Genomic DNA, 18,512 nt, shown 5'->3' with positions numbered 1-18,512 from the left:
TCATATAGACCTACTAATATTTATGAATCTAGAAAACCAATATCCAGAAAATTAAGAATGGATTTTATGGGGAACTTTGAAATATAGCTTATGTATAATTACACTCTTATCAAATCAAGTTAGCTTTGTTTGCATACAACTAAGAAATTTTGTGGCAAGTTGATGACAATAGCAATTAAAGAGAACCACAAGAGAAACATTAGTTTCTCCCAAATTCAATTGAATCTATACGTGGCCAGGGTCTTTTTAAATATTCTTTCCTCTTATAAATATCACTACTGATATCTCTGAAGAGGAATTCAGGAAGAATGTGGTGATAGCAATCTTTGTACCACCTCCATTTCATAAAAACCTATAAAAACAAGAATAGATGTTTTTCTTTGAGAATTTGGCACATGGTACTATCTCTAATAGTGAGCAGTGGATGGTGGGGGGAGATAGATGGAGGAAAGGTGAATGTGCTGTGGAAATGACCACCACTTCAGGGGAATACTGTCAATGACAGAAAAGTCAATCTGGGCAATGAAGTAGCAGATATTCTGTTTATGTGGGTACTGATAAGTTTGCCAACCAACTTGATCTACCTTGACAACACTAATCTACCTCTACACAGCAGTGATGTGTATATTATCATAAATCATAATTCCCACCTGCTCCATCCCCTTAACCCTCCAACATTGCCTTTCTAATAAAATTGTAGTGTGGAGAGATAGAGAATGGATTAAGGCCACAACTTTTTTATGGTATTGGGACAAATGACCTATTTGGACCAGCTGTTACCCAGAAAGTGGACCAGAGGAAGGAAGTAGGAGAAAATCCAAACTTGCTTAGACTATATGGTGTTGTAAAAGTCTAAACTATGACTATTGGATTTCAAATGAGTTTTGGAATTGAGCTGAGCAGGGTTTAGGTACCCAAACTGTGTGGTAACCCCTTTGGGAATAGTTATTACAATATATCAATATTTTTTGATTGACCACAGTTAAAAGAATACGTTATTCATTATCTGAAGTACCTAGCAGCAGCCACATTGGCATTTAATTATGGTAAATTTGGCAGTGCAGGAACTGTTCACATTTCTCAAATGTGCCAGGGGGAATAGCTGCCCGGTTTAGGGAGTCTCTTAATGTGTGGTGTATGACATTAGTGACAGTGGTAACTTCAGTGGAATTTCTCATCCCCATCAGGCAAGCCTAGAGGCTCCATCAGAGATGCAGAGAGGACTGGAATTCACTATCCTCTCACCCCTCTCTAAGGTCTTCTTTGGGTTGATTCTCTGAAAATAGCTAATGCTGACTCCTCAATAATTTCCAAGTCATATAGACACATCATTCAGTGTTTGTTCAACTTGTCCTGCTGACTAGAGGCTGGGTAACTGTTCTAGAAATCAGTTAGAAAAACATAAGAAGTTGAAAAGAGAAGAGAGCACATTAGGGTCATGTTGAGAAAATGGAAAAATCTTCTCCTTACTTCTGGATAATCTGCAAGCACCTCATACAATCAGTGTCTCTTGACTCCATTCCCTTCACGCATACCTAGTGTCTGAGAATTCCTGCTCCTTTAGAATAAATTACTGATGATCGGAATAATAGGAAGCCATAGGCTGAAGACGACAATCTGAAAGATCTCAGCTATTAAGTGATTGTTTAAATCTTACCTTAGGTACAAGTTAAGATGAGAAAATAGATATGGGGAGAAAAGCTGCGAACCTAGGAAAACTTCTATTTTAGGATAGAAAGAAGATCTCAGAGGAGATAGACAAAGAAATAGGCAGAAATATAAGAGGATAGCAAAGATGATCTGTAATTACAAAAGCAGCTGGAAAAGAAATTTTATAGAAGTAGGTATTGTTGTAGTTTAATAGTGAAAAACGTCAAAGAATCGCCAAGTAAGATGAAAATGGAAAATATCCATTATTTTTCTCAAATAAGTCTTTGGTGATCTTCACAATTTTAATAGAACAGTAGGAATAGATGTCTAATGATTGTGAAATGGAGAGTGAATAAATAACAAGAAAGTAAAAACAATACACTATTTACATCCTTCAGATGAGAAAACTGAGCCTTCAAGAAGTTAACTAATTTGTCCATGGTACAAATATGTGGTATATAGCAATTCAAATACAGTCTTATCTGCCCCCAAGTTCATGTTCGCAATGAACATCCATTGAATATAAATGTAGTTCTCCTTCCAAGCTTGCCTTTCCATATGGTATCCCCTGTCTTGAATTCTTCATTTCATTAAAAAAATAAAAAAGACAAGCCAAATGCTTTCTCATCCTTTACAGAAGAACTACATAAGCCATGTAGAAAAGTTACTCTTAGACATCCTTGCTGCATTTGAATCCCTAGGTTTCCTTACGTGAGCCACAGCTCTCTGTGGTTCCTGAGGATGATCTGAGGATTGGTTTGCTGTTGTTTCCTCCAGTATGTGTTCAGAGTCCTGATGAGAGGTATATTTGTTAAAGAAACAACTCCCAAAGGAGTCATTCTAGCTCATTTCCACATAGGCTATTTGGGAATACCAAATAATCCTCTTTTCTTCTCCCATCTGACAAAGATCTGGGCCATTGAAGCTGGTCCTCAGACCCTCCATTTATTCTCTGGACAGAGAATCTCTGAGAGAAGCAGTGTCTCTCAGGTCAGATGTAGCACGGCCTATCTAAGTCACTCTCAAGTGTTCTATGGGTCATAGAATGGGAAGATCAGTCACTTTTTCTTCTTAAATGTTGGCATTTGGGAAACAATATTCCATTCCTCTTTTTTAAAACTATTCATGAATTATATTCTCACATGCCATAGTATTTTTAGGAATAACCATCTGAAGAGGCCATCCAATCCAACTCTTTACCAAATCCTTCAGCCACCACCTAACAATTTGATCAGACATCGATTTGCTGTTTCCATTGATTGGAAAATCCTACCATATGAAGTAATCCATTCCAATTTTTGACTGTATATTATATATATGTGTGTGTTATAAATATATATTTAAATATAAATCTACTTCTTTGAAATATCTACCTTTTATTCCTAGTACTTATCTCCATGATCCAATTGATCAGGTCTAAACAATCAATTCATATATTATGTCTAAATATTATGAAGACATCTACATTTAATACTTTTGAGACTTCTTTCTTGATTGTTGATCATCCACTAGGACATTAATTATTTATCACATAATGATTCTTATTCCTGATTAATCTCCTATCTCCTACTCCTAACTGGACATAATAATCCAGATGTTGTCAGATCAGTCTCATTCTGAAAATCTCTTCCACTGGATCACATGCTCACCTTCTATTTAAGCAGTCTGTGAATGTGCAGCTCTAAAGCTATGTATCCAAAACCCTCGTCTCAAGACACATTTCAGAATTCAGTCTTTCAGATTTAAAAAAAGGAACAATATGTATATTCTATACACTGTATATGGCACTCCCAGCAGCTTGCACCCTGTAACACCCTATAAACTATTACCTGTTTATCTTAAGGGGATAAAAAATATCTTCTCAATGTTTAGGTCAGATTTTGCCACAATGTGAATTTAGATCACGTCAGATTTTGCCAATAAACGCATATCATAATTCATTTTGCAGAACCTTTTGGTTTCAAAATTATAATTAAGTGGTTGTAGATTGTTAATAACTTTATTATCAAGTCAATTCACATTAGACTCATAATAAACTAAAACTTCTGAAAGATTTTTAAAGGAGTTGCATTTTCAGTGCATAGCACAGAGCTTAACACACGGTTGGAGTATTAGTTGAGTGAATGAATGCAGAATCGCACGATCAAGCAGTTGGATTTGTGGTCAAATTGTACATTTTTTACTTTTATTTACAATAAGATTAATAGTTTTAGATTCAATCCCTTGCTCAAGCATGTCAAATCATGATCTCTCCTTTTCTTTATTGTTTATCATTTATGTATCCCCAACTTTTACATCAACCATATTATGGAAAGAAATACATAACATGATAGGATCAAGAAGAGAGATTTATGGGTCTTTTTTCCTTCTGCATGGTTTGGTTGATTAGTGAGGCTTAAGGTAAGATTTTTCAGCCACCTGTTATAGAATTTATATTTCTTCATCCTAACTGAAAGACTGCTTTGAAAAATGTTGTGCTGATGTTTAAATACACTAAGTCTACCTATTCCTGTAATCTACCCACACTACTAACTAGTTGGACTAATACCCAGGAAGAGAGTTTTAGTTTCAATAAAGTGCTCTACCCAGAAGATACTATACCACAAATTAAATTTATTTTCCTCCTCTCTCTGTCAGCTATGTCATCACCATATATGTAGATACAGAAAGTCATAATTGAAATCACTAAGTAGAGCCTCACATCTAGGCAGGGTAACTAGGCCTAATGGCCCAGGGACAAGGTTGAAAGATGTTTTAGTGTGTTGAGGATTTGTAAGGGAAGCTTCCCTCTGGAGACTATGATGAAAGAAGGAGTTATAGCAGCTCTGATCCAACTAGGTTATGGAAGGCAGAATGACTAACCACTGCCTCTGTTGTTGGCAGGTATCTGGGAAGTCTATCTGCCTATCTATCTATCTATCTATCTATCTATCTATCTATCTATCATCTATTGAAGAGCTGATAACATGGAGCATGCAGACTTTGTATCTCCACTGAATAGGAATTTGTGTCAACTAAACACCATACTAGGGAATTGTATTCTCCAAGAGTCATTTTGAAATAGTTCTTCTTCAGCACTAGTGGTATCACTTGAAACTCAGCCCTCAATCTCTAACCCGAAGTTTGGGGACAACTTCACCGATAAATTTACCTCCTTACAGTCTGCTACCTCCATCTTGGAAACAACCCTGCTTACCCAACAGTGAGAAGCCCTCTTGTACCTCTTCAGGAATGCTCAAATATTGTCAGGTTCCCAACCTACTATGTGCCCAGCAAGCATGCCAATGATGCAAGTCCACTATAGCTTGAATCTCTCCTTCCTCTCAGACATAAGTTACAGGTGATCAAATAAACTTTAACTTGGTCCATGCCAGGTAGCTAGAATCTTTCTCACTTGGCATGAGGGAACTTTAATAGAGTTTTAGCATGAAGGGCCTTGACTAGTTTAACTGGGGTTTCTTCCATCAAGTTTAATACTGTAAAAGAGGCAACCTATCCCTAAAATTTAACTATCAGAGTGAGATACAATATCACAGTAACTGGTGACAACCACGGGAGTCATAGATTTCTCACAGCTTCTAGTCTTCAAATATGACTTGTAAAGATAGTCTTTCCTCAACCATAAGAATCCTTCACCACGATCAGCAAATCAAGATGGGAACTACCTGGAGTGGAATTTTCTAGTAAGACACTTATAAACATTAAACCAGATTTTAGCATTTTGGTTTACATTTGACACTAAAGGCTTGAACATTGCACTCTGGGGCACATTGCTCCCCCTATATTTCTTATTTATATTATGGAGGAATAATTCAGTTTCACAACTAAATAAGTCTGAAAAAGTTTTAGTACACAGCCATACAGAAAACTTTTCCTAAAAACTATTTCTTAAGTATTGCAACGATTGGATTCTACTCTGCTCCATATTTTCCTATCTGCTCAATATAGAACTGTATACAGAGGAGGGCAGAGCAAATGTTTCTTGCAAAGAAATCATCAGTTCTAATCCTACTCCCTGAAAATGTCCCTACAATATGTGGAGGTCTTATATTTCCAGTTCTGGAATGATTATAGTTTCTTTTTTCTATGTTGCCCTCCCACACCATTCCCAGTCAAGTGAAAAGTTTTATTCAAATAATCTGAAATGCAAACTTCTTCCCTCCAGGAAGCTTGTCTAGTTTTTTCCTTCAAGGAGTCAGTTTGGGTATTCAAAGTGGGAGAAGGTGGAGAGATACATTTGGGTAAATTGTGGGCATATTGAAGGGAAGGCATGAATAATTTACTCATAATTTTATGGAATTATCTGCTTGTGAGGAATTTATGACTTTATTAGGAAAACACGAAATGAAAATTAGGGGCTCAAGGAGTCCCCAAACTCAGACTAAAAGAGTTCCAGAAGAACATCTAGAAACTTTGGTTTAAAAGTAATTAAGTACATGGGTCCAACCCTGTAGAGTAGTGGTTAAGTTTGGCGTGCTCCGCTTCAGCAGCCTGTGTTAGCGAGTTTGGTTCCCGAGCACAGACCTACACCACTCATCAGCCATGCTGTGGCATCCATCCACATATAAAATAGAGGAAGACTGGCACAGATGTTAGCTCAGGGTGACTCTTCCTCAGCAAAAAAAAAAAGTATACAAATGGCCAATAAGCACATGAAAAGATGATCAAAGTCGTTAGGAAAATGCAAATCAAAACCATGAGATACCCCTTCACACGTAGTAGGATGGCTATAATCAAAATAACAGAAAACAAGTGTTGGTGAGTATATGGAGAAATTGGAACCCTGTACACTGCTGGCAGGAATGTAAAATGGTGCAGGATCTGTGGAAAACAGTTTGAAAGTTCCTCAAAAAATTAAACGTAAAGTTACCATACGACCTAGCAGTTCCACTCCTAGGTATATATCCAAAATTATTGAAAGCAAGTACTCAAACTGATACTTTTATGCCAATGTTCATTGCAGCATTATTCACGATAGCCATAATGATGTACACCTGAAATTTATATAATGTTATAAACCAATGTTACCTCAATAAAAAATAAATTAAAAAAAGTAAATTGATCACATAATAAAAATATATATGCCGAGATATTGTAAATACCTTAGATAACACATGAAATGGCAAAAATTGAAAATTAATCTGGAAACAATATAAGAATGAACAATTTCTGATTGTGAGATCAGTTTATTTATAGCTTCATTATCCCTCCCCAATTGAGATTTGTTTATAATAAAATTAATTTCGTCATCTACTTTTATATGATAATGTTCCATAGAATTTTATTAATTTACATCCATAATTATCTTCAGTTCCCGCTGAAAAAAGGAATATGGAAAACTTTGAATGTTTTAAATTGTTTAGCATTTAAATCCGTGCCCTCCTGGTAATAAATAGAGCATTACTTACTAAAAGAAAAAAAAAATCCGCTCTCTCCTTCCCCAGGGGGTTCCTGGCTGTCCCTCCTAACCGGCTTGGGCGGCGCCCCTGGCACCCCACCCTTCCCGGGCCCCTGCGGGCTCCGTCTTACCTGAGGCCTGGTTGGGTTGTGATTAGTACTCTTTGGGGTAAGGTGAAGAAAGTTGGTCCCTACCCTTCCCACCCCTGTCTCCCTGGGTCATCTCCTTCAGGCAAGCTCTGAGGCTCGCCCTCCAGGAGATGGCAGGGCCCCTCCTCGTATGTCCTGTCGCCAGCGGGCGGCGGAGGGGCCTGTGGGCCTCCTGATGATGGGCGACTCAAGTGTGCTCTCTTGGGGACTGGGCTGTCCCTCTGGGTGTTTAGGGAGGAAGTGCTCTTGGGGTGGGATAGGGTAGGCAGCAGACTGGCCAGCCAAAAAAAAAACCACGGAAATAATCCAGTGCCCATCAACAGATTAATAAGTAAACAAAATGTAATATATACATTCAAGAGAATTTTATTCAGCCATAACAGGAATGAAGCTCTAATACATGCTACAACATGGTAACCCTTGAAAACATGCTAAATAAAATAAATCAGATACAAAAGAACAAATATTGTATGATTCCACTCACATGAAACATGTAGGGTAGGCAAGTTCATAGAGGCTTAAAGTAGATTAGGGGGTACCAAGGGCTGGGAGGAGGGTAGAATGGGGAGTTATGGATTAATAGTTACAGAGTTTCTGTTTGGGATAATAAAACCTTGGAAATAACGGTGATGGTTGCACAACGTTGTGAATGTAATTTCACGGAATTGTACACTGAAAAATAGTTAAAATGGCAAGTTTTACGTGATATATATCATAATACATAAACCATGTATAAATGACAATGAAAATAATGCAGTACACTCATTGTACTTCATTAAATTTATTGTGAAAGTTACAAAAGGAAAGTTTGAGACCAGAAATTATTTAGAGGATAAAACATTGAAAATTTATCATTGTTTCATATGTGTGTGTGCACACACACAAGTACCGTGTGCATAGCAATGTAAAGTCTCAGATCTTAGAGATGATTTGTTGATTTCGCTTCCATAAATGAAAAGGATAATTCATTCAACACGTTCACTTAAAGGAAAGAATTAAGTGTAGACTTTTTTCAGATCTATGTGTTTCTATGATTGGGCATCTGTGAAGATATGCCCTAAATCTATAGTAATTTAGGTAAGCCATTATGAAAAAACTTCATTTTCCCATATATTATTGTTGTTTGCTCAGAGAGTAATACAGGTTTTAGTTCTCCATTCCACCTTCATTTTTATATTTGTATCAGATCCTCTGTTTCTAACCCATTGCATCATATCATAATTTATGTATTATCTTGTATCTGGCAGGATTTTTCAGACTGATAATTAGAACTGGCTCTGCTCCAGTGAAAGCTACCCAAGAAGAACCTTGATCTGTCCTGCTTTCTCCTTGGATAGGAACTCAAAGACTCATTTGTTCTATGAGCTTCTTTTGGCGCCATCAGCTTTAGTGTGTTTCTTTTCTCCTGCACATCTAAACTTTCAGCATATTCTGACACATGCCTTCCTGTTACTAGGACTCTTAAGGATCAGATAAAATGAACCACATACTAAACATGATTTCAGTGAATGGCTATTTAATTAATACACTAATGTTTTGTTTTAAAAAGCCCAGTCCTACAGCTTGGAATATTTCTTTTGGCTACTTTAATAAATCACAACTTCAGCATTTGGTGTCATTGGCAGGGTCCCAGAATTTTTTAAATTGCTACTATTGTTCTTATTTATAAAATTAATACATAAGCAATAATTGCTTTTCTATTGGTACTACCATCTTAAAATAGCATAAAAACAGAAACTTAGCGTTGTCTTTGCTTCTTCCCAACCCCTTCTTCCCTGTAAGAACCTGTGAATCTTGTTAAATTTAGATCCTAGATATATCTGCTATCTATCCATTACCTTTCATCTCCACTTTCATAAATTGAACTACTATTGTCTCTTTCTCAAACTACTCCAACATCCTCCTATTGTTTCTTCTGTTTGTCTCCTGCTCCCTCAAATCCATTTTATGCATAATATTGAAGTGATGATTTAAAGACCTCAATGAAATCGTGTTACTTCCTTCAGTAGCTGTCCATGACTGTGGATAGATACTCAAACCATTACCATGGCCAACAGGGTACTTTGTGATCTGGCCTCCTCTTCCATCTGCAGCTTTTCCTCAAAGTCATCACCCTCTCCAAGTAGCCATGCTGTCTATCTGGATGGCTCCACAATCCATCCCTCTGGAGGCCTCCATACATACTATCTTCTTAGAATATCCTTACTCATATTTTCACAGTTAGTTTCTAATCTTTTGTCCTATCTGACCAGATGGGACGCTTTCTCAGGGAAACTTATCCTTACCTCAAGCCAGAATGTTGCCTCTTTTAGGACCTGCAGTATCAAAGAGCAGTTTCTTCTTTCTGTTTTGTTATTAATCACAGGATTTATTTCAAATTTGGATTTATTTGGTTTTTTGACTCTCCAATTGTTTGAAAAATCAAGAGGGAAATGTCTTTGTTCATTTGATGCTATTATATAATTTTTGCTTAGCAAAGTGCCTGTCTCATACCAGTGCCTTAAAAAAATCAACTAAATAAATGATTGAATATTAGTGTTACTTCCACGAAAACAGGTATATGAGGACTGATTTAAATTCCTTACTCTACTGTAACCACAAAGTAATTGTAACATAAGATATGTGCAAATAAATTATGCAAAAGTACAAGAAAAGATATAAATAAATCTGGAAACAGGAAGGCCTTTGTGAGTATGGCCCCAATATTGCAACAGATAAAGTAAATGATAAAGTTATTTATGTACAACTTTTAAATTATGTATATAGAAAGAGAAAGATGAAACTGGAAAATATTTACAATACAAATAAAACTTTAGGGATAATATACAATGACTCCTACTAATCAATTAGAAAAGAATGAAAATTAGCCGAAAAAATACAATCAGACAAGTCTAAAGTGAGACTTGCAAATAGCTGCAAGAAACTGAAAATTGTTTGTGCTTTATCGCAATACAAAATAAATTGAATACACAAAAACTACAATATCAGACTATATTTTATCTACCAGATATATCACTAGTGTTTTTCTCATCTATTCAGCATTTAGAAAGAACATTAGATAAAGTGAAACAAATAAATTCATGAAATAAACTAATGGCAAATTCATGAATTCAGGGAGACTCTACTATAGCTTTATAAATGACATTCTATCACTTGAAAAGTAAATCTTACTTTGAAATATAGTAGTTTTGAGATATAGTCAAGTTCCGTGGTCCTCAATCCACATGCTGTAGTTGATCTTTGTGTGGCCATAAAATGGAGCTGCAATTGCACGTCTTTCCTTATATAGGCTGTACTTGACCCAGGCTGGGCATTTAACTTGACCTTTTCTGAAATACTACTTGTACTTGTTATCTATATGGAATTTGAATTGTCCTATATTCCTTGCTTATTAGAGTATTTGTCTATATCCTTTATCTCCAAGTTCTACTTTCCTAGAGTGTGTGTCTCTCTCTCTGTCTCTACATATATATATACACATATATATAAACATATATATCTACATATCTAAATCTATTATCTATCTGAGTATATGTATGAATGTATGAATATATGGGTATATATCTATCTGTATATTCATATATACATCTATATGATTATACATATCTGTATATTCCTTGCAATATATGTACATGCATGTATTCATTGCATTCTTGCTCAACTTAGCTTGTAACTTTGAGTAATAATTAAAGTCTATATGACTCTGATTAAAGGAAGATTAGGTATAAAACTCAGGTCCCTTCCCGTTATGCAACAGATCCAGAAATCCTGGAGTTCTGAAGATTCTTAAATAAAGCCTCAAGCCCTAGTGTGCACAGAAAACAGGCAAATGATGCTTTTCTGAATCTGCTTGGTCTTGATGCTGTATATAATGGGGTTCATGAATGGAGGAAAGAGAAAGTAGACATAGCTCATGGTAACATGGACCACATGTGGTGCATTCTTCCCAAACCTGTGGATGAAAGTCAAGCCAATCACGGTGATGTAAAAGACTAGGACACAGCTAATGTGGGAGACACAAGTGTTGAAGGCCCTAGCTCGCTGCTCTCCAGAGGCAATGCCCACAACTGTCTTAAGGATTAAGATATAAGAGAAGAGGATAATCAGAGCATCTAGGAAGAAAGTCAGTGCAACCAGAAAAACTGGGTATATCTGATTAAATGTAATATCAGCACAGGCGAGTTTCATGACATCTTGATGGATGCAAAAGGCATGGGAAAGAACATGGGAACGGCAATATGGAAACCAATACAGTGGCAGAACTGGGGGCAAAAGGGATAAAAAGCCTCTCATCAGTACTCCAAGTCCTACCTTCATCACCCAATAGTTGGTAAGGATAGAGTTGTACCTTAAAGGGGTGCAGATGGCAATGAAACGGTCATAGGCCATGGCAAGCAAGACACCTGATTCCACAATGGAAAGGGAGTGAATGAAGTAAGCTTGCAGGAAGCAGGCTCCGTGGCTCATCTCCCACTGATTCAACCATAAGGCACCCATTACAGATGGCATGTTGGTCAATGTCACCATCAGATCTGTGCCTGCTAGCATAGCAAGGAAATAGTACATGGGTTCATGGAGACTGTGGTCATTCTTGATGAGGTAGAGGAGAATGCCATTGCCAAGAAGCACAGAGATGTAAACTGCAAAGAAGGGGATGGAGATCCAGTGATGAACTGCCTCCAGGCCTGGGAAGCCAGTCAGCAAAAAGGGAGCAGCACTAATATTGGACCACATGATATGTCCACAGATGGAGTACAAATTTATGGAAGCTATGAACACAGAAATCCAGATTTTTCAGTTTGCACAGCTCCTCATGGAAATATATTACAGCAGCCTCAATCACAATCTTTTTACTTAGGATAATTAATAATAATTATGGTTTTGCAACTACTTTCTTGTAGAATATCATTAGAGATTTCTAGACTGTACTAAGGATGAAGAATCTTGGTCTTTTCCTAAGTTATATATAATATTAACTTAGTGGTTAAAATTTTCTCAATTTAAAAAAAACATTGTTTTTTAAAGTATCAAATCCTTCTATTATATATATGCAGGAAAATGTTTGAAGTAATAATGGTAACAAAAAAGAAGATAAGTATATACAAATGAATGATAATATTGCATAGCTAAACTACCTTTTTGTTAGGTTGTAGTTTTTTTGATACATTTAAACTTTATTTTAATTTTATATTTCACAATTGCAATAGAGACACAGTTTTTTGTTAGAAAGTTTTTCTATGTTGTGTTTTCAAATCGAATGTCAGTAGTTTATGGAATCCTAACAAAAGCTGTAAACCCTCTATGGGAAGAAAATGGACAAGAGCAGACGATGTCATATTCAGTCTAAAAGCGTTTACAGTTTTCCTGAAGCCCATCCATGGCTCTCCCATTAGACATTCCAAATCTGCCTTGACACATTTGTTCAAATGAAAGTCTGTGCTATAGATATTGCCTACCCCAGGTGGGATATGTCCTGCTATGCAGGCCTCTGGCAAATCTTCCTATCTTCTTCTCTTGACTGCAACTAACATCAGAGGGGAGAAGAATCTTTCCATATTTCTGTTCTGATGCTCACTCACTCCACAGTCTTGTTGCTGGAAAGATGACTTGTTTCTGTCTTATTTGAGGACTTAGTCCAGACCCTTCCTTCTCAAAAATTGTTGAAGAGTCAAGGTTAGAGAGATTATGTAAGTAGAAGTCAGCCCCCCCCCCACCCAGAGTTTCATTTTTCAGCCACTTGGGAGACTCTTTGATTTCCCTTCCCTTTCTTCTTTTACTAGGAGGAGCTGGGACACTTAACCAATGTTGTTAGGTCTTTCATGAATTTCCCTAAGGATGTGTTAGGAAAACTGGAAACTCAAATGCCACATAGGCGTGGGGATGCCAGGATTTCCCCTGTGTGGGGATGCCGCACAGGTATAAGGACGTGACTCCACAATACTCAGCATCCTGACTTAGGAAATCCGTGCATGCCCTCCCATTGTCTATATTAAAGGTTAAAAGGATGCCAGTTACTCTCAGAAGTCATATGTGCCTTTGTTAGTCCTAGCATTTGTGAACTCCAATTGTATTTTTGTCTTTTCTGTTTCTTTGGGGAAATCAATTCTGATCCAAGGAACCTCAATAGATCTGTGAACAGCCATGTGAATGAGGGAAATCTTATATTATGTCTTAAAATTACTTTGTTTATAATTTAGATCATTGTCCGTTTTGTGTCAGGTTCATGGTGATGGACTTATTCTTTTCATTAACAGATCTTAAAAATAGTGGGGAATACAAAGAAAATATTCACTATAAACTTATATAGCATAGTCACTACTGCATAAATCTTAGTGTGCTGGGAAGAACACATAGAAGATGTCTCTGGGATCTGGGGAAACTTCCTAGAAGAAGTGCTGTTTAACCTGACAATTGAATACTGAGAAAAGTAAGGGATATGATGGCTTTTGGTAGCTTAAGGCATTAATTCTAAGCAGAGAAAAAACCATAAGCAAACCAAACAAACAAAGAAAAATACATGCACTGGTCATGGGACAAGAGAAAATATGATGACTTCAAGCAAAAAGTAGTTTTGTATTAAATTTATACTAAAGAATTATAGTGTTGCTAGAACAAGACATGAAAGAAAGCTTGACAGAAAATGAATCTGTGGTAGCTGGTTAAAGGATTCTGGTGCCAATTCCAATGTGTGTGTGTGTAGGGGGGGAGCATTTCCCATACCACCAAGCAATGCCCTGACACCAGCTGGGTGTCCTACAATCCAAGTCAATTCTGACACTATCTACCTGGAGATAACATCAGATTCCACAAGTCAAGAACTTAGTCCTACCAGAATGCGCCCCTACTTCAAATGCCGCTTGCAAGCCCAGGTTGTCACCTGTGCTTCTGATCTAATAACTGCAGATTAGAGGTTCCAATGACCTCCTCCTTGGGTTCGATCCATTTGCTAGAGTGGTTCACAGAACTCAGAGAAAGATTTTACTTAATAGACTACCAGTTTTTATTATAGAAGGATATAACTTTGGAACAGCCAGATGGAAGAGATTCGTAGGGCAAGGTATGGGGAAAGGGCACAGAGCTTCCATGCCCTCTCTGAGTATGCCACTCTCCTCAAATCTCCACCAACCCAGAAGCTCTCGGAACCCAGTCCTTTTGGGTTTTTATGGAGGTTTCATTACATAGACATGATTGATTAAATTATTGTCCATTGGTGATTAAACTCTACCTCCAGCCCCTCTCCCCTCTCCAGAGGTCGGGAGCTGGTACTGAAAGTTCCAACCCTGTAATCACAAGGTTGGTTTTCCTGGCAGTCAATTCCCATTTTTGAGTGACCTAGGGGTTTTGCAAAACTCATCTCATTAACATAACAAAAGACACTTTAGTAGCTCTCATCACTTAGGAAATTCTAATGGTTTTGGGAGCCCTGTGCTGGAAACAAGAACAAAGACCAAATATATATTTTTTATTATAAATCACAATATGACACAGGTTATGATTACAAATTACAGGTCTTACAAATCATATATGGAGTTTTGCCTTTACCCTAATGTCAATGAGTATGAAATAAGTGATGGGGTTGATGCTTATGATCAGATAATCATGGTTAAATGTCACTTTGCTATAGTATGAGGACAACATTGGAAAAGAGGTAGAACAAGTAAGAAGACTCAGGATACAGCAATGCACAAGCTAAATTGTGTTGGTGTGGATGTGCTGAGGTATTATCAGCAAAGTTGGCTAGAAGTGGATGGAAGAGACAGTCTACGATTTAGAAAGAATAGAGCTTGATGATTGTATGTGGTAGATTAAGGAGATAGAATAGTGAAAGATGACACTGCATTTTTTATTTTACCTGAGTGGAGGGTGGTTCTATGTACTAACAGAGGGATCACAGGAAGAGAATGACTTTATTCATTAACAGTTGTTTGTTGATTGAACAGCTTTCATGTCAATCATTGTTTTACATTCTGGATTTGGAAAAAGTATGAAGAGAATCCATTCAGTTTAGGGCATTTGGTGTCTATAAGCAATCAGGTAAAGATGTGTCCTAGCAGTTATATATGTCTTTTACACACTCAGCACCTTAGCTTTCTCACTTGTAAAATGAAGATGGTAGGAGTCGTAGAAAGAATTGTGAGAATTAAATAATTATGCCTAAGAATTGCTATAAAGATTAAATGAGTTACTTTATGTTAATGTTTAGCACAGGGCATAGCAAAATATTAAGAGCTCAATAAAAGGTAGTTTTAACTTTTTTTCCTACTCCAGAAGAGCGAAAACCCTCGAATGGGTTGAAAATAAGGCAAAGGAATATAGGATATTGACAAAAGAGTCTCTGAAGAAGCAAACCATAGAATCTAACTAGGACATGAAGGTAAATGAAGATAAAAGGGAGTAGGAAATAGGAAAGTTAATGTACTGGAGGTGTTGATTTTGCAAGATAATTTTATATTGGGAATAAGTTAGAAGGAGTATGAGCATTTTCAAAGACTATTTAAAACTCTTTATAATATTCTCCTTACTAGCTATATATTTCATCACATGACAGAATTGTAACATACTTAATAATATCCCACTTTCTGATTATCCTTCCCCCTAACTTTTTGCGTAATAGTTGTAAAAATATTCATGATGTTAATAAATTTTTGTTAATGTTAATGATGTTAATATTAATACAATTGTCATATATTTATCATATATATGCCAATAGCATGAAACTCTTTGAAATCCTCAGAGAAAAACTCTCACGAACTGTATTATGTTATTCCTAAATGCTAGATGAGATAACCAAGGCTCAGAGATTAAGTGATTACTTCAAGTTCACAAAAGTTGTAAATAAAGGAGTCAGGAGTAGAACTGCTATTTTATCAAAGACCACATTCTTTCTACCATATTGTACCATCTTTTTAAAAGTAAATTTTCTTTATTCTTAAAGATAAATTGGCTTTAGTAAAATTACTGTATCAAAAAGAAAGATAATGATTGAAGTTTAGCCTTTTTAACATATTGAGCTTTTCTTTGTGTCATAGTATAAACTCTATCCATGTTATCTAGGAAGGTTTAGACAAAAAGCTATGTGCTTTAATAATTTGAATTTTGCTTTACATATAATAATGCTATATGATAATCTGCATTGATTAATAACTAAACTTATATTTCAACTATTTTTTTTCATTTCTCAGGAGTTTTACCTTATATATTTTATTGATATTATAAGGAAATAAGAATCATGTCTGTTTTATCTTCTTTACATATTTTATAAATATTGCACTGTCTTTTCAAATTTAATCTTTTCCTTTGAATTCATTTGCAAATACTAATATATGACTCCTAATTTGTGTACACGTACCAATTGTTGCCTCAACTTAGTTTATCTTTGCCCATTCTTGCATTTTTAATTTTTGTTGAAGTAAAATATACATATAGACAAGAGAATATACCATACTTGTACAGTTCTATGACTTTTCAACTACTGTGTAATCCTTTCAACCCACTGTGTAATCAGCACCCAGATCTTGTAATAGTATATGACTAGCACTCTAGAAGCACCTCGTATACCCACTTCTAATCACTACTTCCTTCCAGAGTAATTATCTTCCTGAATTGTAACAGCATAAATTAGTTTTACCTATTTCTGTACTTTATATAAGTGGAATCACACAAAAGTTTGGTTTTCATTGTTTTGTTCAACATCATGTTTGTGAGATTCATCTATGCTGTTCCTATAGTTATAGTTAGTTCATTCTCATTGATGTATAACAATCATTATAAAAGTGTACTGAAATTATTTGGGCCAGCACCGGTGGTCTAGTGGTTTGGCTCAGCATGCTCTGCTTTGGTAGCCCAGATTTGCTTGCTGGGTATGGACCTACTTCACTCATCTGTCAGTGGCCGTGCTGTGGTGGCAGCTAATGTACAAAATAGAGGAAGATTGGCAACAGATGTTAGCTCAGGACTAATCTTCCTCAGGAAAAAAAAAATGTGTCCCACAACTTATTTATTTATTCTTCTGAGGCTAGGCTTTTGAGCAGTTGGAAATCATTTTCAGAGATATTTTCCTCCAGAAACAACGAGGGCAACTAGAAAAGAGCACTCAACCTCTAAGTCAAAGTTTGGGAACAACATCATCAATAAATTCACCTCCTTATAGTTTGCTTCCTCCATCTTGAAAACATCCCTACTTATTCAACGGTGAGTAGCCCTCTTGTACCTCTTCAAGAACACTCAAATATTGTCAAGTTCTCAACCTATGGTGTGCCCAAGAATTACATCAATGATGCTGGCTCACTATAGTTTGAGTCTCCCATCCTCTCACACATATGTGGCAGGTAATTAAACTATGACTTGAAGGTCCATGCCTTCAAGCTACCCATGCCAGGTAGTTGGGGTCTTTCTCACTTAGCATGAGGGAACTAATAGAGTTTGAACTCGAAGGGCTTTGACCAGTTTCACTGAGGTTTCTTTAATCAAATTTAACACTGTAAAAGAGGCAGCCCATTCCTAAGATTTAACTATCAGAGTGGGGCTACAATATCACACTAACCGGTGACCACCACGGGAGCCACAGATTTCCCACAGCTTCTATGCTTCAAACATGGCTTGCAAAGCCAGTCGTTGCTCAGCCATAAAAACCTCCTCGCCAAGGTCAGCAAAGAAAATGGGAATGGAATGGGGTAGAATTTTCTGTTAAGATGCTTAGATGTGTTATAGGCCTCATGGGCATGTTATGAGGGACACAGGAAACCCTTGGGAGGTAACCAGATTTTAGGATATTGTCTTATACGCAACATCAATGGCTTGAGCATTTTACTCTGGGGCACATTTTTCCCCTTATAAAATTTGTGGAGGAATAATCCAGTTTCACAATTAAATCAGTCTGAAAAAGTTTTAGTACACGGGCATACAGAAAACTTCTCCCAAGCCCGATTTTTTAAGCATTGCAAGGATTGTGTTCCATTTCTTTCCACAATGTTCTGTCTTCCCGGTATTGAGCATTGTACAGAGGATGACATAGCAAATGTTTGTTGCAGAGAGATCACCTGTTCTATTCTTTCTCTTTGGAGATGTACTTATAAAGTGTAGATGTCTCATATTTTCAGTTCTGGAATGATTATATTTTCTTTTCTTTATATAGTTCTGACATTTCTTTCTTGTCATTAAGACAAGGGAAAAGTTTATTGAAATAATTTATTTAAATCATAAAAGTTTATTTAAATCAAGCTTATCTAGTTTTCTCTTTTTAGTTTGGAAAATAGAGTATTCAAAGTGGGAATAAATGAAGAAATAGATTTATGTAGGATCTGGCATTCTGAGGT

The 18,512-nt window shown here is 36.5% G+C and overlaps 2 protein-coding genes across 3 annotated transcripts in view; both read right to left on the bottom strand.

Moving 5' to 3' along the window:
* LOC101390420 (hemoglobin subunit epsilon) overlaps positions 1-18,512 on the bottom strand; it is an 82,459-nt gene that overhangs the window by 33,411 nt on the left and 30,536 nt on the right. The window lies entirely within an intron of this gene.
* LOC101389900 (olfactory receptor 51B2-like) lies at positions 10,821-12,043 on the bottom strand. Its single transcript, XM_004433894.2, has one exon. The coding sequence runs from the start codon at positions 11,929-11,931 to the stop codon at positions 10,996-10,998; it is 936 nt and encodes a 311-aa protein (XP_004433951.2). The 5' UTR covers positions 11,932-12,043; the 3' UTR covers positions 10,821-10,995.

This window comes from Ceratotherium simum, chromosome 7, assembly GCF_057802395.1.
Source record: "Ceratotherium simum simum isolate JZ-2026a chromosome 7, ASM5780239v1, whole genome shotgun sequence".
In the NCBI taxonomy this organism is placed as follows: domain Eukaryota; kingdom Metazoa; phylum Chordata; class Mammalia; order Perissodactyla; family Rhinocerotidae; genus Ceratotherium; species Ceratotherium simum.
The sequence above is the reverse complement of the archived record's forward strand: the minus strand, read 5'-3'. Positions and strand labels throughout refer to the sequence as shown.